This window comes from Mastigoproctus giganteus, chromosome 6 (genome assembly GCF_048544385.1).
Source record: "Mastigoproctus giganteus isolate SK-2022 chromosome 6, ASM4854438v1, whole genome shotgun sequence".
Classification (NCBI taxonomy): Eukaryota; Metazoa; Arthropoda; class Arachnida; order Uropygi; family Thelyphonidae; genus Mastigoproctus; species Mastigoproctus giganteus.
In genome coordinates, this window is record NC_143580.1 from 123,699,181 (window position 1) to 123,724,424 (window position 25,244).

The 25,244-nt window shown below is 35.7% G+C and overlaps 1 protein-coding gene across 1 annotated transcript in view; it reads left to right on the forward strand.

The window, feature by feature from the left end:
- Positions 1-25,244, forward strand: part of LOC150084556 (uncharacterized) — an 81,204-nt gene that overhangs the window by 6,681 nt on the left and 49,279 nt on the right. The window contains exon 3 of the mRNA XM_090376285.1: positions 7,872-8,298. Within this exon, the coding sequence (XP_090232411.1) occupies positions 7,872-8,298 (427 nt within the window). The remainder of the gene's footprint in view (positions 1-7,871; positions 8,299-25,244) is intronic.

Sequence of the window (25,244 nt, forward strand, 5' to 3'; positions counted from 1 at the left end):
TAGGTGTTGCCTGAAGTTTTCATAAATGATGACCTCCAGGTCATCAATGTAAGTTATCTTGAGGGTGTCCTGCTGTTCTTTCTGCAGTCACTTATCAAATACCACATTACAACACAGTGGGCCCAGGATAGACCCCTGGGGGCAGCCTCTGGTATATTTCTTCACCACAATTCTACGATCACCGAGATAGCTGTATACTAACTTGTAGCTAGGATCAGACACCTTGGCTTCTTGAAACCTCTCCACGATGATTTTGCCACCAAAGGGTTCAAAGGCCCCTTTGGAACCCACAAAGAGACCAAAAGCATACTTGTTTGTTGTTTGAGCATTGATTATGGCCTTGACTTATACAACCCCAGGGGCTCACATCTGGTGAGTATGGGCTTGGCACACACACACAGGGTCCTTAGCTGGATATCATCATTCTTCTCTTTCTTGGTGATTTCCTTCTACTTATCTCTCTCTCTCTCTCTCTCTCTTAGGAATCTCTCTCTCTCTCTCTTAGTAACTCAGGAATTTTTTTTGGCTGGTGCAGCATAAGCCACAGGCTTCCTTGCACCATATAGCTAATAATAATAATAATACATCCTCTATGCTGCTCCCCTTCCTTTACCTGAACTGTCTATCATAGGCAAGTTCCTCATTCTGGCAAGCAGTATCAAATCATGATGCAATGAGCTTCTCTAAGATTTTCCTAAGGACCAAGAGCAGGGCAATCTCCCTGTAGGATTCTGGATTATGTTGTGTTTGTTGCAGTTCTTGAGCAAAATCTTCAGAGTTGCCACCTTCAGTCTGAGGGGAAATGCCATCTCTAAAGCAGGAGTTGAACAGGTTGGTCAAGATTGCAGGACAACTTATCCAGAAAAATATTGACAACCTCAATCAAGTCTGGTCTTGGACATTTTCCAGTTCTGATAGTTTTTATGGTCAATCTCTTCAATGGTGAAGGGTCTCTCATTTGGTTTTCTTCTATGTGCAAAGTGTGCATCTCATTTGAGTTTGGACGTCAGACTCCAGAAGTTGATTGTCTTGATGAATAATGGCACCTAGTATTTTTTTTTTTTTTTTTTTTTTTTCAATTTATTACACAGGTTTTTGTCTCTTGGGCTCACTGATTTTTGATTGAAGAGAGAGAATATCCCCCCCCCCTCCCAAATGAATCTTGTTAGTAATTATCTTGTAAATTATACCTCAAGGGTCATTGTTGCTACTACAAAGAACTAGTTTCTTCCAAGTCTTTCATTTCTCATGATAAATTAAGTTGTAAAATTGTTGTCGATTAGCCTTGTAAATATCCTGCAATCACTTGGTTTCATCCCCAGCCTGTGGTTTTTTTTAAGTAGTCTGGAATTATTTTCTAGTGTTAGAATCTTCAAGCGGAGGGCTATATGTTTACACCAATTTTATAATTTTACCCTTGTGGTTGTGGAGAACGGGGAGCCTCAAAGTTTCAAAGTAGAAGAAAATTCAAGATGGCCTGTTACTGTAACTATAGTAATAGCTTTGTAACGATGGTGAGGTTAGAATGCTGAAATCTTAGTAAATACTAGCTGCAAAATATCAAATTTGGTGTCCCCAGAGACCAAATTCAATAGAACCTATTCCCAGTCTCTGATTCTGAAAGATAGGAGCGTGTGCCTTAGAAATAGTTCGCAGACCCGCTAGTGGTACAGGCGCCTCCATAGCCAGGTGGGAAGGAGCAGCAGTGCGTAGCGCACACACTTCTTGATTAGACCGGGGTTCGAGCCCGTCACCACCAAATATGGAAGTTGCAGAAAGGTCAAGGGAATGACCACCGCATATTCCTGGAGCAATATGGCCTTAGTTGCTAATGCTCCTAAAAACCAAATAACAAACAAACAAACTGGTGGCACTGCTAACCTTATCCAAAGAAAATAAGAGACCTACCAAAATGTTCTCCAAAACATGTAGAATCAGCAATAACCTGGACATCTGCTTCTGAATACTCGTCCTTTACCATAGGCAATTGGGCCAGTTCTGCTGTGATATACTGACTGTCTCATAAGAGAGAGATATCTTCACTACAGGAGGGACTGCAATACCTGTAGGTGCCTCCGTAGCCATGTGGGAAGGAGCAGCAGTGCATAGCACACGCTTCTTGATTAGACCGGGGTTCGAGCCTGTCACCACCAAATACGGAGGATGGGGAAAGGTCAGGGAATGACCATAGCATATCCCGGAGCAATATGGCCTTAGTTGCTAATGCTCCTAAAAACCAAATAACAAACAATACCTGTAATGAGGACAGCCTCCCTGGTAGCCCAGTCCAAGGAGAGGGAAAAAAGGGGGATAGGGACTCATCGAACAACACTATCTAAGAGAAAAAAAACAAAAAAAAAAAACCGTAAGTAACACAACTTTTGCTATTAATGCTATTTACAGCATTTCGAGTATTATACAAAGACTTCCTGCACTTGAAAGCATCTGAACCAAACTCATGAAGAAAAAGGAGATTTTGTTGACACTCAAGGATAGATTCTTGGCCAAGAGAGTATTCTGGAATAGATAACATCAGCTTTGAACAAAGGTCTACATAGATAGTACAATCATGTAGAATATGACTCCAGTTTTCTTTGATGCCACAGAAACAGAGATCAGTATTATGGAGACTGAAATTTCTCATTCAGCAACCCATGCCTGTTGATCAAGAAGGATGTCTTCAAACTGAATGAAAACCAAGCTCTTGATTTTTTGTTTAGTAAAAATGTAACATCAGGAAGAAACTTTTGCATAGCAGACCCCAAAAAAGAAGTGCCTCACATGGTCTGCCAGATATTTATTAGTTCATTGTATCATCTGCTTCACCCATTCTTTGGATCAGCTTGTAGATTAATTTTGATTTTAAGTATACTTGTAGGAACCATCTTTTTATACAGAAACATAAATCCTGATAAATAAGGCAAGGATCGAGTGGGGCAGAGAAAGCAGTAACTTGGGGAGCAACCGTGGAAATGGTTCAGCACACATGAGTAATAGATAATAACATATACCACTGAATGGAATTGATTTCGATTGGACAACAAGCCTTTCCACAAGGCAGATTGCTAACTGGTTTCAAGAAAATGACAATGAACTCCCCGTCCTCCCATGGTGATCTCAACCCAATTGAATATGTCTGTGACCTACTGGGAAAGGACAATTGATATTGCCACCATCCACTTGACAGTATGCAGCATTACTGTACACAATGTGCAACACATGAGTAGTATTACTGCAGGACACCCTGCAATTCCTATGAGGTTCATGCCAACACATGTAGAGGCAGAAGGTAGCCCATAAGGTGTTAGGTAGGTGTTGCTAATGCCACACCAACTCAGTGTATTTGCTTATTCCATGTGGACCCACAGCAGGCCTTGTAATCCCCCACACCTTGTTTTCCAGTCTGCTGCATGTTCCAATAGAAGCAGTACAAGAATCAGTTTTGCCTATGCTTGCAGCTGCTGCTAAGCTATTATTCCCCCAAAGTAGCAGTTTTCCAACCCACCTCACACTGCCTCAGTAATATCTACAAATATATTCTTGCACCCCTTCTTTTTAAATGTATCTCATCTCTGTAAAAACAATCTCTCCTGTTAACAAGCGTAGACCATGCTGTGAAAAATTATGCTACAATAAGCCTTGGGGTGCACATCTGTTATGCCACCATCTGTTTTAAATTTAACCCCTCCCCATGTATGATCTTCTTGAAGTGGCATCTGAGAAATAGTAAAGATGCCCTCATCATCATTTAGTTTACTTATCTCTTTTACACTTCAGTTAAGTTACCAACACAGATGCCTGTGTTTCCAGTAGAGACTGCAGCTTACAAAACCCCAGTGTTTCTTCATAAGGATAATACTCTTCTCTGCACCTTTTCCTAGAGATATCTGTTCTTTTTAATAGGCTATGGCAGTGATTTGGAATGAGGTTTCCAAACCAGTATGCAGTATTCCAGATGTGGCCTAACCACTGTCGTCGACCGGGTGGGTAAAGTGCCTGCCTAGCAACCCAAAGGTCGCGGGTTTGAATCCCGCCTCGGGCTTGGATCAAAGTATTGCAAAAACCTTGGGAGGTGCATTATGGCCACAGAAGCCGGTGCGCCAACAACTACCAAAAAAAAAAATAACCACTGTCTTATACAGCTGGATAATGACCTTTTTTCTCTGTAATCAAAGTTGCTGTAAATCACTGATAGATAAATCTCCTGGGCTCTTCTGGCAGCTTCTTTGAACTGCTCAGAGAACTTCTCTTCAGGTTGATAATTACCCAAATGCAATACCATGCATTTTTCAGTGTTAAACTTCAATTGTCATTTTTTTCATATCCCTTCACCCCCAAAAAAAAGCCCTACTTATTTCTGTAGGCCACATCCTCCAGATCAGATGATTTTTCTTCATATTTTCACTAAAACTATGCTTTATCTGTTTTCTGCCCCATTAGCCACAAAAGAAAAAAAGAAAAGAAAAAAAAAAAAACATTGCTAAACCATAAAACACAGATCATCACGACTGAGATGATCTGCCAGGATAGTAACGCATTATATAAACAGCCATAGCAGATAACCAGTCACATCCTTGCTTAAGTGCAGGAAATAGCCTTTGTCCAGTTTTCAAGAGTGAACATTGTGGAAGGAAGCCATTTTTTTGTAAATTGCTTGGTGTGAATCTTTTGTAATGCTTCTGTTACTGTAATCTTAATCTTGAAATTTTCTATCTGCTGGCAAAAGTCATAAAATAAGGATTCTGGTGACCCATTTAGATGCATTAGAATAAAAAAAAAATATTATTATTTTTTTAATCAATAACTGATAATTTATTTAAAAAAAAAATTTAACCACAGATTAGACACTGATCCAATCTCTTCATCAGATGTTTTTATAGCCTTCTCATAAAAGTAATTTTCTTACTGTTGACATCATTATATGATTTCTTTCTACACTACATCAACCATGTGGAATCGTTGTCCTGTTATGTAATTTTTGAACTTTCCAAAAACATTGAAATTGTAAGGTGACAAAGCCAGTCTGTATAGAGGATGCTTGCTCGACTCCAAGTATCTGGATGATTGTCATAGTGTGCTGTGACATGCCATCAAAAAAACAGACCCTGACATCTCATTGAAGCTGTCAGATGTGTCAGATTTTGAGGATTTGTGCATGATTTGGGGTTAACTGTTTTGCCTCTTGGAGTTAGAGTGGCAAGCATATTATTTTTCTGGTACTTTTGTAAGTCTTGAATTAGAACAAGATGGTGGTTGTGATGTTTTCATTGTATGCTTCATTGCTTACTTACTAGTTCAAAGTGCCAGCACCATGTCTCATCTTTAGTTGCTGCGTGATCCCCAAAGTCATTTCCTTGTTCTTCATATCATATTATTTGCTGCAAATAATATCATATTAGGTCCTGTTCCTCTTTTAGGAACTTGGGATCCCACTTTGTGCCAACTTTCCTGTACTACAGTCTGTCATGGATGATTGTGTAGGAGGATGCAGTAGACTAAACTTATAAATTTAAAGTACTCAATGTGCTTGTTACCCCCACTCCCCACCAAACTCTAAGACATCTGTCAAGAAACATTTTCTTCTGTATTAGCCATGTCACCCCAAGGAGTTTCTTTCTTTCTTTCTGGTTATGAATTGTCTATTCATATAATCATAGGTGTGATATCAATGTACACCTTTTTCATATGCCATTTGGTTTCTCCTGAAATCCACTCTCTGCTGTACGAAATCTAATAACATTGTATTGTTCTAGCACGGACACATTGTCACTGTGCATGCCATATTGTCTGTACTGTTGAACATTACTCTTTTCATATATGCAAGACTGCCAATGTACCCTGTGGTACATTCGACATCACTGGACTCAGGAGAAATTCACTTGGCTTGGAGAAGTGCCAGTGGACTGCCATTATATAAAGGCAGTTCTACGAGTGAAGTAGATAACTACCAGCTGGTCAGTCTGACTTCAGTAGTAGGAAGAGGCATGACCGAGAGGATATTTAGATAGAAATGGAATTCTGAAGAAAACACTAACATGATTTTGTAAAGGAAAGTCATGTTTAACCAACTGGTTAGCAATTTTGACCAAATAACTCCTGGGCTGGATGTAGGAAATAATTTCAACATTGTTTATTTGGATTTACTTCGTTTACTAGCAAAACTTTTGTGGGTTTATTGGATGATTGTTTTCTACAGCAGCATGTTCGAGAGGCAACCAGATGGAGCAATACTCTTGATCTGATTATTCATGCATTAAGAATCTGCATATAAAGGAACCACTAGGTGGCAGTGATCACAGTGTACTGTTGTGGGATTTGCTCAAAGATGGGACTACCATCAGAGGTAAAGGGAAGGGTTTTTGCTTTTGTAAAGGTGTTTACAGTGGCCTCAGACAGTTTTTAAATTTGATACAGTGTGACCAACTGATGATGTTACCAACAGCAAATTCTAAATGGGAAGCATTAAAGGAATTAATCTTGGAAGTTACTAGGCTTTTCATACCAACTAAGAAATACTGTTCAAGGTTTAGGCCTAAACAGATGTCAGATGAATTAATGAGACTCATGGCAGAGAAGAAAAATGCATGGGATGCATATAAATTATCAGGCAAAGGAAAACAGCAAAGACTTCTTTACTTATGTAAATACTAGAAGGAAGGGGAAAGACATCAAGCTTTTTGAATTGGTCCAAAGATGGGCAATGCACTTGGTGAGATTGGCAGAAGTGCATCCTTAACAGTTAAGCTTTCAAATGTACCCCACAGACTTCAAAAACTCTTTGGAGACTATGTAGTCTATGGAGCTTGGCAGCTAGGCAACTAGGCAACTTAGAGGAGACTTTATTAAGGTGTACTTTGAGAGGAGAAAGTAAAATGATTGAGGGTGAACTTTTCACTGTTATAATTGATTATATTTTAAAATTTATAAACTAAATCTTTGAGTAGTAATAAATTTTAGTGAATGAAATTAGTGCATATGGACTTCTGTCCTGGTGGCACCTTTTTGGGAAGTGCCTAACATGTCCATGCTGTAATTGATTCCATAACTAAATGCATAATTTAAATTAGAGTGGTGAGGTTTAGACTGGATTGCAGGAAATTTTATTTTAGCTGGCAAATTGTTAATTACTGGAATAAGTTGCCTCCATTGGTGGTTGAGGCTGACAGCTTAAAGAAATTCAGAGGTCAGCTGGATAGATAACTGTGCAAGGAGGGAGTCAAATAGGTAGTTTAGTTTATGTTATTATTTATTTATTATTTTTTAATTAATTATTTTGTTTTTTGACAGTGCAGCAAAATCCTCTGGCTTCATTGTACCATATTACTAATTACTAAATTAGCAGTAATAGCTTCTTTTGGTAGGTTGAGTTTCTGCTGCAGTGAATAAACAGTCAATTTTTAAAAAGGAAAAATAAGTCACATTGAACAATCCAAATAGTTTTTGAATCCAAACAGTTTTTGAGTTTGCACAATAACCCATTAACACAATAACCCTGTTCCAATGCCTGGTGTTTTCTAGTTTGACTCAGCAAGTGACAGTTTGGCAAAAGGTTTTATGATATAATATTTCTGTATTAACTGAATAAGTCTAAAGAAACAAAGTACTAATTAGTACTGCCAGACCAACAAAATTTCAAGATTTAGTTCAGTAAGAAGGCTTTCTCAGACTCATGTTCATAAGAGTTTCTCTGTTGATCACCTCTTGAAATTTTGACAGGAGAGTTTTAAATTACCCTGTATTTTTTTAATAATCCTATATAACTTGTTTTGTTTCAGTTTTAAAGAATGTTTTTACAACATTCTTACAAACTTGTAAAAATGGTTGAGTTTGTAAAATATTTCAGTTATAAAATTTAACTGTGTTTTTTACAGGATTTGCAAGATTACAGTAAAAAGAAGAAAACACGTTTTCTGCATAATAGACAAAACCTGAGTTCATTGGAAAATAGAAAAAAGAATAATCGCAATAATAAAAATGTGAGCTGTAGTTCTAGAGTTAAATCTAAAATTATGTTTCAGAGCAAGAAAAATAGGAAAAGTAAATCCAGAAGGATATCGAATCCCATACCCACAGAATTGGCACAAAAAGACAAATGTGTGAATGAAAAACAGTTCAGGAAGAAGCTTAAGGTAACACCAGATATAAATGAAAATCATAAGGGAATTCATAAGAAAAATGTTAAAAGATGTAAAACCAAAAATCTCAGGGAGAGAGGTTTGCTTTCTGTTACAGACACTGAGCATGAAAAAAAACTGCCTGCTGTGAATACCCTTTCCATTAAAGAAAGTGCATCCATAGGTGACTATTCTTCATATCATTATTTTAAAAAATGCATGGTAATTTAATTTTATACTAATATTTCTTTTTATAACTTTGCACAACACAGACATTGACTTATTTGTAAAGATTTGTAACAAATAAAATGCAGTGTTTCATATAAAAAAATTAATTTTTTAAACACTATAATTTTATTGCTTAATATTGTGTACCTATATAACATGGATGACATAAATCCTGTAAGTCAGGGGTCTGTGAACTTTTTTGGGCATTACCCTGGTCTATTTGTGTTAAACAATATTACCCCCAGACGTTTCTTTTAATATGACGCTGCTTACAACCAAGTACGATCTATTACATATTTTATAATACTTCTGAATTTAACTTTATGTATATAAATACTACCGGCAAATAAATTTGTCCAGCCTAATTAATAGCAATGTTAAATATAATTAATACACGCTAGTTTGTCAATGAGTGTAAAAAAAAAAAATTTGTAAAAAAAAAAGTTAATTTTACTTTATTTATTTATTTATAAACATATGCACAGGGCCTTACAGCTACGCCAATGCGCTCTGCACATTAAACAATAAACAAAAATAAAGAATAATAATAAAATATAAAATTATAACTGTATAAAAAGCACACATTTTGTAACAAAAATAACATAAATACAAAATTAATAAAAAGGATTAAATAATTAAATAATTTAATTAAAAACATCCTCACTTCAGGATTTGGAAAAGTGGTGCTGTTTCAATTTCGATAAAACAATATCGATATCAAGATTTTTTTTATGTCAGAGCAATTTGGATGCAGTCTTCAGGGTCTAACCGATTTCTGTATTTTGTTTTTAAATTCATAAGGGTAGAAAATGCTTGTTCATAGAGGTAGGTTGTTGCAAAAGGCAGTAGTATTTTTGTCACTTCTTTATGTGCAATTTTAAAAAACCTTTGCAGTTTCTGACATCCAAAAAGATGAGAGATCTATCTTGTTCTGAAATTCCATGTGTGTGCTTCACTGTTGGAGCGAAGTTCAAGAAGTGCCTCTGCTAATCCTTCGAGCTCCTCAGGTATGTTTAAGGGGTTTACAACCCAATTGACAGAATGAGAATCAAGCTCTGAGAACCGCTTTTTGAGTTTGGTCAAATGCCTTGTAACTGACTCCTTGATGTCACAAAGACTGAGATCTTCATAATCTTCCAAAAACTCTGCTAGCTTTGGAAAGGCAGTTATCTTATTTTGTTCCACTTTCTGGGTCCAGTACAAAAGCTTTGTCCAAATGCTGAAATCATTTCTCTTGCAAAAATGATATTGATGTTTTTTCCTTGCAATTCCTTGTTCAAGGAATTCACATGACCAAAGATGTCAGCTAAATATGCAAGGTGTGAAAGCCAAGTGGGGGTTCTCAACTTATCTGCAAGGGCATGCTTTTGATCCACCAAAAAGATTTCCAGCTCAGCTCTGAGAACCCACACTTTATTCAGAACATTTCCAGTTGAAAGCCACCTCACATCTGTATGGAAAAGAAGTGTTGAATATTCAGCCTCCCCATCCTCACATAAGTTACGAAATAACCGCATGTTTAGTGCATGTCCTTTGACAGTATTGGCAATTTTAATTACATCATTCATGACAACTTCCAGTTCAGGTTCCAACTGCTTCACAACCAATGCTTGATGATGGATCATACAGTGAGTAACTTAAATTTTTGGATTTTGTTTTTTGGCCAAAGCTGAAAAGCCACTAACTTGACCTAACATGGCTGGAGCTCCATCAATATACACACCAATACAGTTTGCCCACTTTAAATCAGTGCCTGATGTTTTGAAATATGCATCAACCTTATTGAAAATATATCGATTCCGCAAGCTCTTGACTTAAGAGGAAAACAGAAAAACATTTCTTCTTCAATTACATCAGTTCCTCTGTATCAAACATACACCATCAGCTGCAAATTGCTACTGACAAAAATAGTCTCATCAAGTTGAATAGCAAAATGTTTGCTCTCTTTGACTGAAAAAATCACTTGTTCTCTCACATTTTTTGCTAAGATAGAAATTGTTTCTTTCACAACTCTTGCAGACAAAGGCACTGAATGCAGTCACATGACTTCTTTCTGGCCACACATGATTTCTGCCATTTTCACAGCTGCAGGTTTGACCAATTCTTCACCAATGGTATATGGCTTCTTGTTTCAGGCAATCAACCAAGCCACTTCAAAACTAGCTCTTGATGTTGAACGTTGATCAAATGTACCTACTAAGTTGTTTTCCAATCTTTGGCTTTTGATAATTCTTTCCAAATTCTCAAAGTATTCCCATGGTTGAAAATTCTCAAAGTATTCCCATGGTTTGGAAGAAAGATGTGAGTGCAAATTATCCAAGTGTTTCTTCAATCGATTCTTTTTGAAACTAATGCGCCAAAAAAATCCAAACAAACAAACAAACAAACTTTTTGAAAGACTCTGCAGTCAACACTTTCAAACAAATGACACATTGTGGCTTCATTTGTCCTTTGTCTTCTATTTCTGTAAAACCATAATTGAGGAACTCTGCCAGGTATTTCCTTTTTCTATTTGATGCCATTTGAAGGGTAGGGAAAACTAATTGAAAAGGGAAAAATTTTAAATTAATTATTTTTATTTTATTAATTACTTTTATTTTTTCTGTTCATTACCCCCAAAATTTTTACTTTTATCCCATTTGGGGTAATCCCTGTTTCCCGACCCTTGCTGTAAGTGAAAGTTATTTTATTTTTATATATGTATGATTTTTGCTTTTAGTGATATTTCTGATTAATGTCCTAAAAATCAAATACTTTTGTATGTCATTAAAAGTAGGCACTACAGTGTTGAATTTGAGTGGATTTGTATGAGCAAAGAATTCAAAGTTGTTTCTAATCCACATTAGTAAATTGATAAAAAGAATAATCTGGGATTGATTTTGGTAGTTCTGAAAAACTACTATTGCAGGGTGATTCACAAATTTTTCATAACTTCAATAACTTATTCCTCAAGTGATTTCCAGTGAAAAAATGTCATGTAAACATAAATCTGATTCTCTGTTGTTATGAAGTTCCTCATACTATATTAGGTACTATTATTCACTTCAATTTTTTAATGATAAAAATGAGAGTAAGTAACTAGTATTTAAATAATTTTTATTGCTGAATTTATAATAATATTAATAATGTATATTAAATGTTGAAATTGACCACCTTCAGCCTTGGTATCCCTCCTGGATTGTTTGCAAATGAAGTATATGGTTTGCATCAGTTTGTAGGGTATTGTTTTTTATACAGCTTACACCATCCAAAATGCAATGGAACAGTGCATCTAGTGCTTCCATATTTTGCTGGTATAATGCATCTTTTCTGCTCCTTATGGACCACCAAAATCCATTAATCAGAGAAGCAGTGATAGAGATATGTTTCCTTGTGTAGCTAAAACAAGGAGGCATTCCATTGCATTTGTAGCACATGCATAATTAGGTTTCCAGAGGTACATCTTATAGCAGGTCCACGTTTGTTCCATGGACACTGTAGATAAGAACTGCTTGTAAGATGACCCTTAAAGATAAATGGATCAATCAACTGATTGTGAAAAATATTGCACCATGTATTTACACATAACTGATGTTTGAAATTACTTTTCAGGTATGTGGGGATTCAGTTCTGACCACAAATGTGAGTTATGAGCACTGAAATTGCTGGCCCCATGATGGGCAGATTTGGCCTCTTCACTAATTGAAATGTATCATTATAATTGTCGATTAGCATCGAACCAGTTACAGAATTTCAGCCATTAGGCATGAGGATAGTACGGAGAACACTACATTACTATTTGGTGTTCTCCATACCCCATTTGAGAAGCACTGTGTGTGTGTAAATCTGAATATTAACATGGTTGCACTGTACCGTTTGAATAATACAGGCAACCCCTGTATAACACAGTACTTCTACAACATGGTTTCGCTCTAACACAATTGATAAATTTCAGCAATCCTCACATAACACAGTACTTATATAATATGGTTTTGCTCTAACACAGTTTTAGAATTGCGGGAAATCTCACATAACAAGGTATTTTTGAGCTTTTGTGCTGGGATAACCCTGCTATTATGTTAGATGTAATTTTCAATGTTTCCATTCCTTTTTGTGAATCCGTGCTGTTGACTCGCTAGTCATTATCGCCTTTGTAATATTTTTCTAAAGCATATTTCTGGAATCACTACCATAAAACAATAAAAACAATTTGCAGTTTCCAGTTTATTGGTCTTTTCTGTTTGTGTAATCAATTATAAATGGGTAGTAAACTCGATCTTCTTGCATTTGCTGTAGTACAAATAGCTGGAATTCTGTGGCTTTTCATGTTATTATGGTGAAATGTGTTTCCCCTTCCGTGAAATATTCAATCATATAAAAAACATAAATTTTCAGAAACTCATTACTCCGTATCTCACTTGTGCGTATCGTGTTTGTTGCAACTTGTGCATGCCATGTTTTTTGTTATTAATTTCTTATAATTTTTACTGTTTTAAATTTTACAACCAAAAAAAATAAGTCAGTGAACAGAAATATCAATTAGTTAGTATATACATATTACAGTACGTATTAATTAAGTTATGTACGTAAGCCTAAATTTATTTTATTTTGCTAACTGGAAAATATTCTTCTGATTTTCACATATCATTTAACTTTGTTAATTGGTAAGGTAATAAAGTTAAATTTGTGCTGTATATTTTTAAAGCTGGGGTCCACTGTATTTTGTTGTGAGATCCCTGGGTTAGGTTCTGTGCTATTGAACTTATGCTTGTTTGAGACCATAAAAAATTGTGACTTTGAAGCTTGCAATTCGTGACTTTTAAAGGGAGCAGAAGGTACACAAAATCTAGATGCTGCAGAAGAGATTGTGCTTAGCAGTGATGAAAAGGAAGAAAATTAAATGAACATACATTATCTGACATATAAGTATCACAGTTTGTAAGGCAAGACGTTTGTTCAGTTATTACTACTATAAAAATTACGTTTCCGATAGTTATAAAAAAAATGTGGTGTATTTTTGTTAGCTTTTGGAATGTAACCCCCCTTTTTGTACTGGTTCTTAATCCCTTATAACACGGTTTTGCATTACACAAGATGTTGTAGGAACCAAACTACTGTGTTATATAAGGGTTACCTGTATGTTATTCTTATGTTGCATTTTGTGCCAGTCTCTCAATCTCTGGAGGATGTATTGCTAGATACTTGTAGATCCAGAATTCTTTGATTTGGAGATCATCACTGATGTTCCACAGAAGCATATGCATTCATATTCCAGAACAAATGAACAAACACTGTATCTACATATTCAGCATTCAAACATGTTAACGCTTACCACAGAAAACATGAACTGGATACTGATTAGAGTTGCCTCATTTTCAAAAAATTGTTTGAATTAAAGATGATTTGGAGGTGGGGTGGGGTAATAAAAGTAATCCTGAAATTTTGTCACATAAAATACACATGCAAAATCTATCTTTAATTTCTTTAGGGAATTAACATTGGACTTCAAAGGAATTAACCCTTTGCAGTCGAATGCAGCACTACAAAATCTGTTTCTTGTCCAATGTTGCAGAGGCTGTGACTTTTGGTGTTGCTGATTATGAAACTTCTCACTGCACATAATTAGTGTACTGCCATGTATTTATACCTCATATAAACAATCTGAAAAACTAAATAAATGTTTGCATTCAGTTGTTAACAATTGGATGCAAACATTCAATTGGCAGGTGTTTTTTTTAATTTTAGAGAAGAAAAACAACTGCCTGAATTTTGGAGTATCTTTTACTCTGTGTTAGAAGTGAAGTATTTAGTTGTGGCATTGGTGGCTCATAAAGGACTTTATTTATTTCTGATGAAATTATTGGAACTTTCCGATTCAGGATTTGATTTACTTTTATCAGATAGTAATGATAATGTTATTTTTGATCCAAACGATGTATATGGTAGCAGTGATGAAGAAATTGATGATGACCTGTCATGAGGCAGTGTGGAAAATTGGAGACCAAGCAAGGTAAATGATGTGTCATTCAAATGTTTTTCCCTTTACTGTTTCAAATTTCTGATTTTTCTGATTGTTCATATGGGGAAGAGGACACATATGTGCCTCGTGCTTTTCTTATATTTAGTGCTCCCAACATTTTCAGATATTTCAATTGATTACCAAGACTTTTTTGGATAATCGAAAGTGCCATCTGTATTTTTTTAAGTATTTTTTTGAGGTATTTTTTCTTCAAACTCATGTGCAACTAACTACCTTGATTTACTGTGTTAATGCTTAATGTGGCAGAATGTCATATTTAATTTAATCTAAATTTCATCTTCATACTTCACTTAGCCTGATTAAAATTTAAACTCTATTTGCATAAATCTGATATTCTAGAGACATAATTCTTGCATAAATTTGTGCATTTTTAATGATTTCTTTTTAAACGATATTCAACTTTTATGCATCCATATTAATAAGATATAATTTTTAGGTATTTTCTCATTAATATATTATTTCAACTTTCCATTTTTTCATCTTCTTCATCTAAAACTATGATTTTGATGGGAATTTACTGTCTTTTTGGAAGGGAAAGGTACCTTAATTCACTTTAGGCAGCTACTGGAATTGATATTGTGTCATTTGATGGATATTCCACATGTTGTCTCCTGATAGATTTCTGGAAGAATCTTTGAAATTAAATAAATGAAAGCCTTTTGGAACTTTTCTTTCTGGAATATAGTGGTTTAAGACAGAAGAATGAGACTATCTGTTAATTATTTACAAAATAAAAATATTTCTGTAATCTTTTACCAAATGACTGTCAGCACTGTCTTCTGTTTAGGCTGATTTTTAAACAACTTGTATCAGTAATCACTGGACCTAAAATTCTAGAAAAATATCCATAAAATAGGGACACCAAATGATTTTCTGGATATTTTTGGAAATGCAGGCCATTGTTATGAAACGTCAAAATCATTAATCCCCCAGCCTTATACCTATTGAGTTTTTAATACCTGAAATGTATACCATTTTCTATCTTCCAAATAAAAATGTACCTAATTAGGAATAAAAACTCAGCTTTCCAGGGTGTTTCCCTAGACATTGACAATTTCTCACTCCTGGGGGGGGGGGTTAAGACAAATTTAATAATATCATTAAGGATGTACTGGTTGAGCTATTCAGACTCAATCAAGATAATGATTCTTCTTCTTCTTCAACTAACAAACCTCCAATGGAAAATTTTTGGTGTTTCCTTTAGATCCATTACAAGTTAAAGATGGAATTTTTTTTCTTTCTTTACACATTCTTCAATCCCGAAGTTGGGCATCATTGGTACAGATTAACGAAATGATGATATCTCCTCAATATCTGAAACAGTTGGCTATTGTAAGTTACTTAACTAGCAATCTAATAAGGTTACCAAGGCCAGTACTCACTTTATTTTAGATGAGGGGTCAAACTTAGAAACTATTATCGTGGTCTTGATAATGAAAGAATTAAAGTGTGAAATGAGGAACTGCAATTTTGACCCATCCACTTTGACAAAGTTCTGGATTCCTCTTGTGCTAAACATTTCAAACTGATATTTCACAAATAATGACTTTTTCAGATAAACCTTTGTTTGCTCAGATGCTGCATATCTTTGATACATAACCTGCTTCAGAACTTGGATCTTATATTCAACTCTCTTCTTCCCATGCAACTAATAATAAGAAAAAATGACTAGTTGAAATGTTATGTTCAAAAATTAATTATTTGTGGGTTTACATGAGCTAATATATAAAACAGCATGAAAAACAGTTTAAACTCTAATGCAAAATATCTTACTTGGAAGAAAATACAGTCGATTCCGGTTATTTGAGACACATCGGGACTAGTGCATTTTGGCCCAATTAAGTGGCTGCCCCAATTATCCGAAGTTTCACATAAATAGTTAAAAATTCAACGTACCCCACTTTACAATTAGTTCACTGTACAATCAAATCACGTTACGACGAACTCACCGTAGTAAAGTACCGTTCACTGTATGATGTGCAGTAAGCGCCGGTCATTGTGATCACGTTTGTGAATTGAATTTTAATTCTATTAAACAGCGATTCTAATTAGCAAAAATAGGAGCAATATTATCCACAGGCTATAAAAGTAAAGATATATTAAGCACAAATTTACCCTTTATTACCTTACCAATTAAAAAATTAAATGATACGTGAAATTCGGAAGAATATATGTGATAATCAGAATAATTAATACATACTGTAATATGTACATACTAACTAAACTAGTTGACATTTCTGTTCACTGACATTTGTTGATGGGGGTTACAATTTAAAACAGTAAAAAGATAAGCAATCAATAACAAAAAACACGGCACACACAAATTGCAAGTAACACAATACGCCCAAGTGGGAACGGAGTAATGAGTTACAAAGCTTTAAAAATAGGAATGAAGAGAAGATTCTGAAAATAATTTTTTTTATATGATTGAAGATTCCATGGAAGTGTAAACACGTTTTACCATAATAACCCACAGAATTCCAGCTGTCAGTATTATCGCAAATTCAATAAGATCGACTTTACTATCCGTTTATGATAGATTGCACTAACAGAAAAACCCAATAAACAGGTGACTGCTAATTGTTTTTATTGTTTTATGGTTGTGACCTCCAGAAATCCGACCAAACTATGTGGTACGGTCGGAGACAATCGTAGGGTAATCTCCAGTGCTGCGGTCTCCTGCCACGATTAAACGGAATTTTGTCCCAATTAAGCGAAGTAAACCCTGGCTATTTTCTCGATTGGGTTCTCGTTTTTAAGATTTGCCCCAAATAAATGGCTGCCCCGATTAACTGGTGGCCCAAATAACTGGAATCCACTATTTGCAAAACTTTCCATCCAGACAATTGAAAATACAGTCAATTCCAGTTATTTGGGACACATCGGGACTAGTGCATTTTGGCCCGATTAAGCGGCTGCCCCAATTATCTGAAGTTTCACGTAAAAATAGTTAAAAATACAATGGACCCCCTGCTTTACAATTGGTTCACTCTTCAATGAAATCACGTTACGATGGAGTCACCGTAGTAAAGTACCATTCACTATACGATGTGTAGTAAGCGCCGGTCATTGTGATCACATTTGTGAATTGAATTTTAATTCTATTAAACAGTAATTCTAATTAGTGAAAATAGGAGGAATATTATCCACAGGCTATAAAAGTAAAGATATATTAAGCACAAATTTACACTTTATTACCTTACCAATTAAAAAATTAAATATGTGAAAATCGGAAAAATATCCATGATAATCAGAATAATTAATACGTACTGTAATATGTACATACTAACTAGTTGACATTTCTGTTCACTGACATTTGTGGGTGGAGGTTAAAATTAAAAACAGTAAAAAGAGAAGCAATCAATAACAAAGAATATGGCACACACAAATTGCAAGTAACACGATACGCACAAGTGAGAATGGAGTAACAAGTTACGAAGCTTTAAAAATAGGAATGAAGAGAGAAGATTCTGAAAATTAATTTTTTTATATGATTGAAGATTCCATGGAAGTGTAAACACATTTCGCCATAATAACCCACGGAATTCCAGCTGTCAGTATTATCGCAAATTCATTAAGATCGAGTTTACTATCCGTTTATGATAGATTCCCCTAACATAAAAGCCCAATAAATGGGTGACTGCTAATTTTTTTATTTTTATGGTTGTGACCTCCAGAAATCTGACTGAACCACGAGGTACGGTCAGAGACAATCATAGGGTAATCTCCAGTGCTGTGGTCTCCTATCCCGATTAAACGGCATGTTGTCCCAATTAAGTGAAGTAAACTCTGGCTATTTTCTCAATTGGGTTCTGTTTTTTAAGATTTGCCCCAAATAAACGGTGGCCCAAATAACTGGAATCCACTGTATTTTTTTTACTTCAGATCATCTACTTTGAACTCCTTTTTTGTAGGTGGGCAGAGATGAATATCATCAGAAGTATCTGCAAAATTCTCTTCCTGATAAACTGAAAATTTATCAGGATGAGAATATTGTTATTGAAAATTTTTGAATTCTGTCAGTTTTTTCGTTAAGTCCCACGTTGACATTACATAATACATTTAGGGCAATAGCCTCAGGTTATGTAGAAGTTAGCTAGCATATAAGTTAGTGCTAGAGCATCATGTCTATATGTAGCCAACAACTAAAGCAGTTGAAAATTGGCATCATCTAAGTATATCTCATATTGTGAATACCTTCACAACGAGTTATTTACCATGATATTGCCCTACCTCGAATAAGTAACGCTTTACTAATGGAGAAGACTAATTAATTAATCATTAATCCCCCAGCCTTTATGAGTTTTTAATATCTGAAATGTGTACCATTTTTCTCTCTTCCAAATAAAAATTTACCTAATTAGGAACTCAGATTTTCCTGTATATCATTGACAATACCCCATGACCTGTTCTGGCAGCCTGTCTGCATTACTCAGAAAACTTCATATCTGACTGCACAATTACTTCCAGGTCTTTTTCTGTTCTGGGAAAAATAATGGAGTCACTGGTTAAAGAAGCATTACAGGATCATCTAGACAAGACTGCAGTAATAATTCAGACACAGTATGAGTTTGTTAAGTCTTGTCTAACAAATTTGATTGGATACTAGGATGTGGTTACAAAGTTGCTGGATGCAAAAAATAATTTTGATATCTTATACTTGGATTTCAGGAAAGCTTTTGATACTGTTGTATATATATATGGAAAATTACTGTACAAGTTGGAGCAGTATAGCATTAAGTAAAAGTTGCTGCTATGAATAAAGGGATTGTTGAGTGGGAGAAGACAGAGAGTGGTAATCAGTGAACGCCTCTCTTCACGGAATAATGTTATTAGTGGAGTCCCCCAGGATTCAGTGTTGGGCCCACTGTTGTTTTGTATATTTATCAGTGATATTGGTGAAGGTATATGAGGCTTAATGGCCAAGTATGCAGATGATACAAAGGTTGGCAGGGTTGTTAATGGCAGTGTGCTACTTCAGCAGATCTAGAACAGTTGGACAGATGGGCTGAGAAGTGGCAACTAAAGTTTAACATTGACAAATGCAAAGTACTGCATTTGGGTAGAGTTACCCCACAGAAACGTACCAACTGTGTGGTACTACACTTAGGGTGGTAGAAAATGAAAAAGACCTGGGAGTAATTATGCAGTCAGATTTGAAGTTTTCTGAGCAACGTAGACAGGCTGCCAGAGCAGATCATGGAGTTTTGTCAATGATATACAGGAATTTTGCTTGAAGGGAAAAGGTGATGATTATCCCTTTGTATAAGGCAGTGGTCTGGCCACGCCTTGAGTACTGCATACAGGTCTCATTTTAGGAAGGATGTAGAGTTGCTTGAGTGAGTATAGAGAAGGGCAACAAGATTGGTGAGGGGAATGAAGGGGGTCCTCTTACCAAGAAAGGCTAAAGTTCTGCAAATTGCAGTGGCTGGAGACTAGGCACCTGCAAGGTGATCTGATTGAGTTGTATAAGGCCTTGAAAGGGTTAAGCAAGCTCAATTCTGATGGGATTGTTTCACTTCCTCAGATTATGAATCTGAGGGGGCATACATTCAAATTGAGGAAAGACAGTTGTAGAATAGATGTGCTGAATTTTTCCTTTAGCGAGTGGGTGGTTAATTGCTGGAACAAACTTCCATCTGTCGTGGAAGTTGATAGGTTAAATAAATTTAAGGAGGAACTGGACAAATTCGTAGAGGGAATGGATGAGTGAACTTGTGTGTGTTTTTTTTTTTTTTTTTTTTTCGATGCTGCTACTTGGATTTCAGGAAAGCTTTTGATATTGTTGCCCATAAAAGACTGCTGTACAAATTCGAGGAGTGTGACATTAAGGGCAATTTGCTGCTATGGATAAAGGGATGGTTGAGTGGCGCACAAGACAGAGAGTAGTAATCAACGAAATTGCTCTTCATGGACTTTGTTTTCTATATCTATCAATGATATTTATGAAGGCATATCAGGCTTAATGTTCAAGTTTGTAGATGATACAAAGGTAGGCAGGATGGTTAATGACAGTATGCTACTGCAGCAGGATCTACAAAAGTTAGGCAAACGGGACCGAGAAATGGCAATTGAAGTTTAACATTGATCAGTGCAAATTACTGCATATGGGTAGCAGTAACCTCATAGTAGCATACTAACTGTGTGGTACTACACTCAGGTTAGTGGAAAATTTAAAAGACCTGAGAGTAATTGCATTCAGATATGAATTTCTCTAGCAATGTAGACAGGCTGCCAGGGTAGCTTATGTGGTTTGTCAATGATATACACAAATTTTGGAGGTGATTATCTCATTGTATAAGCAGTGGTCCGGCCGCATCTTGAGTACTGCATACAATTCTGCAGGCCTCATTTTAGGAAGGATATGGAGCTGCTGGAATGGGGATAGAGAAGGGCAATGAGATTGGTGAGAAGTACAAAGGGGTGCTCTTACCAAGAAAGTCTTCGGTTCTGCTAATTGCAGCATCCAGATTCTAGGTATGTGCAAGGTGATCCAGTTGAGGTGTTTAAAGCTTTGAATGGATTGACCAACTTAATGCTGTTGGGATTTTTCCTCTTGCTCAAACCACACACAAGAGATCATAAATTCAAATCGAGAAAGGACAGTTGTAGAATAGATGTGCGGCATTTTGCCTTTAGCCATGGTCGATTGCTGGAACAAACTTTCATCTGTTGTTGTTGAAGTTGATAACTTAAATAAATTCAAGGAAGTACTAGACAAACTATTGGAGGGAATTAATAGATGAAATGGGAGATGGTTTTTTTTTTTTTTGGCTAATGCTGTATAAGCTTGCTTTCTTGCATTATTTGCCACTGCTAATGCTACTACCTCCCAGTATTATAATTAATGGACAACATATTCCTTTTGTGACCAAAATAATTTTGCTTTAATAACAGTAGCCAACAAAAAATATTTTTTGTCATACCTCCGCAATGAAAATATATGATTCTGGAGGAAATAAATGCACTGATTCCGAAAATCACCATAAAAAGTCTCTATCACTTCTACGTCAAAAGGTGTACCAACATTTAATGTTAAAATAAAGGAATATATATGTATAATTCAAGTTTGTAATACAAATGTAAAAAAAATATTATAAATTCTCTATAACTCATTTAACTTTGGAAAAATTATCATAAATCAGAGCGAAATAGTTAGCTATATTTCAATAATATATAATCATCATACCTGTAGTTGTCCTTAAAAATGTTTGTTACTAAGGAATTTTGTCTTGTATTCCTGCTTACTTCCCCCTCACAAGGAACCAGCAGTAATTCCCATCATTACAGGATCCCAGCAACCTCGTTACCACTTTTCTATCATGGAAATATGATAAAACTATTCCCCTTGTGGATTTTCAATGTCATTCAACGACCCATGTTTTTGTAGCACTCAAGTAAATTAGACACCGACATTTCATAATTTTCTTCTTTCCTATTATCTAAAAAAACATATACTACCGTCTTAAATTATTGCCAAAGATGGTTCTTGCCAAACCATAGGGACTGCAAAAGGTAACGCTTTGAGTTCGCCATACCACTTCCTAAGGTTTGTTGTGCAGGTAATACAACACTTGTGAGGTGGCCAAGATTTGTATTGATCACCAATTTTACATCCGAAATAAAAAGAATACGAAAGTTTTATAATGTAGATAATTTTCCTTTGAGTCTTTTGGATAAACCATCCACAAACAAAACAAAAATTTTCTGGATGATTGATACACTTCCTATGTGTGTGCTTATTCATTGTAGTACTAAATGAATTTTTGAACATTACAATATAAAACAACACAAATTCAATTTTTGTCACTATGCAGCACACAGACGTGGCAACTTACTAGTTCTACTCGTGTGAAAACACTGAAAGGAAAAATATTTGTGAATCAGCAGGTAGAGCCAGCCAGAAATTATTTTACTGCTACTGCAAGGATTGTGGGCCACACCCTTGTTTATGTTTGGAGGATAGATTTACAACCCTGAGAACGTGTCATTTGATACGTGTCAGTTAATACTTGGAAAACTTGGCACAGCCTACAAAAATCCTCACCAAAAATGCTGTGTGCTCTCTTCAAATTGTAAATTGTTGCATCCGAATCTGAACCTATGAACCATCGATAGAAGTCTTATGTTTATCACAAGAAAACTGAGGCTAGAATCGATTGCTAAAATTAAGAGAATTAGCTTATATCTCTTAAAACATAACTCCCTCTATATTTAATAACTGTGACATGATGTGAAACTATCATGTTGATTTTCAAAATCTACGCATAAAAATTGGGCCGACCGGGCTAGCCGGGTGGGTAAAGTGCCTGCCTAGCAACCCAAATGTCGTGGGTTTGAATCCCGCCTCGGGCTTGGATCAAAGTACTGCAAAACCTTGGGAGGTGCATTATGGTCACAGAAGCTGATGCGCCAACAACTACCAAAAAAAAAAAAAAAAGTATAAAAATTGGTTAAAAACAGCATTTAAGTTCTTGGAGATAAAAATTGTGTTGGCTAGTGTAATTGAAAACTAATTGAACTTTAACTCTCATCTTCAGAATATGATCAACAAAAAAAGTTTTACCAGATCTCTGATTAAGATTTCTCGGCTTGAATGGGATTTTATTTCCTGAAATCCTGGCTCTGAATCTATGGCCACATACAGAGCTGGTGCATGACTCCATAGTGTCAATACAAAAACCTTCCAAACAAGGCTTATTTCTCTACAGAGGTTTCTGTTGGTAATTCTTCTTAGAATATAAGAACAGTTTCTTCAGCAGTGCTGTAGTCTTAGCTGGAACTATGCCCTCAGGCCCCCCACCTTACCTTTAAAGGTGCTTGTGCTGTTTTATAACAAAACAAATACTATCTGAAATCATAGGGATACATATCAGTCTTAGCAACAGTGTAAAGAAGTTTTAGCATTGTCAGGAATTGGTCAGTATACAGCAATCTGGATGGGATACCTCTATCACTAGCTCAGTTACCTCAATAGAGTTTATCCAAGAAGTTTCTTTTCTTACTGACAAGGATATCAAAACTTAGTTTTCCATGAGCTTTTACAACTTGTGTCTTATTTCTGGTCATGGGTTCGTCAATGACAAACATTTTATGCTTAGCCTTCAGAATACTAACCTAATGAATTTATGGACTGAAAGAAGACTAGAAACACATCCTATATTCCTGTGACTTGTATAGAAATTTTAGCAACATACTGTTATCCACATAATGTTTCTCCTGGTGGTGAAACATGTTTTCTTGAAAATAGATTTTCCTTCAAAAATATGCAGGAATGAGCACAAGGTTTTCACTTGTCATAGATCTCTGCTATCTACTAATAATTACGAAATAAAGTTAATTGATGCAGTGAAAAACTAGTCAATTATCTCTCATGGTCCCCCTTTTTACACGGAAGAGACCATCAAAATGGATATATCAGGGCTGTTCCATAAAGAATGATCACAATTTTTCGTGAACAATTGAATTGCTTGCTACTTCTAGCTGAGCTGAAGAATTTAAGACCAAACCAAGCTGCATCACATAGCAACTGTACAGTTAGCATATGTGCATGGTGTGATCTTGGCGATCAGTCACATTTATCCCTGTTCAGTTTCACCTATGTAACAATGGATGTGACATGTGAAGAACTGTATGCTGCTATCAAATTATGTTTCCATCTCAAGAAAACATCAGTTTAAGTGTATTTAAATGTATTAAAGGAGGCTTATGGTGAACCTACGCTTCCATGTTGCACAGCTCACAGGTGGTTTAGCAAAAGTTCCATGTCGCACAGCTCACAGGTGGTTTAGAATGCTTAAAGACGTGCATGATTCAATCACAAAAATCGGCAGTCCTGGAGCTCCAACCACCACTGCTGTCACCACAGAAACTATAAACGCTGCTTCTGTAATTATGAGAGAATATCATCATATAACAATAAGGAAAGATGTTGAGAATATCACTAGGAAGCACACAATATTCTCCATGATGATTTACATATGACACGTATTTGTGCACGCTGGGTTCCAAGACTACTCGCATCTGAGCAACAGCAAGTTTGCATGGTGGTTTGTCAGGAGCTGCAATGGATGGTTACTGATGGTGAAGTTCTGCACAAGGTGATAATGGTGGCTGAGATATGGCTTATCATTCTGACCCAGAGAATAAGCAACGAAGCTCTGTTTGGAGGTCTGTGTCATCGGCAACAACAAAAAAAGCAAAGGTGTTGTGGCATTTGCAGGAAAGGTTATGTGCATCTCTTTTTTTGATATTCAAGGAATGGCTTACCAGCATGTTTGCCACATTATATGACCATTGCAGGATCTTACTACAGAATTGTATGCTGCACACTTTGCAGGATCATATGTAGCAAACGACTACAACTGCATGCAGGTGGGTGGATGCTGCATTACGACAATGTGAGACCTCAAGTACTCAGTCAGCGTTAATGTCAAATGTGTTCTTATCCACCCTACATCCCTGACCTTGCATGCTACAATTTTTTTTTTTTTAATTTCCAAAGTTAAAGGAGCTTTGAGGAAAATGTTTCCAGATTCTGAAATGCATGTCAAAAAAAGGTTTCCACCATATTTTTGAAGAATAGCATAAATGTTAGAGTAAGTGCATTTCATCAAATGGGGACCATCAAAATGTGGATGTTTAATAAAGATACGTTGTGAAAACAGAAATAAAAAATTATGTTCATTCTTCGTTGATACTGCAATAATTACACTCAAACACCAGCCAAGCGATTAAAAATTTTACTATAAAATAAGAAAAAATACAAAAATAAAAATAAAATATAATAAAATACTATGATAAAATATTGGGAGACTAAACTATTACAATAAAATAAAATAAGTTATGATAAAACAATTAAAAACAATACTAAAATCGTTAAA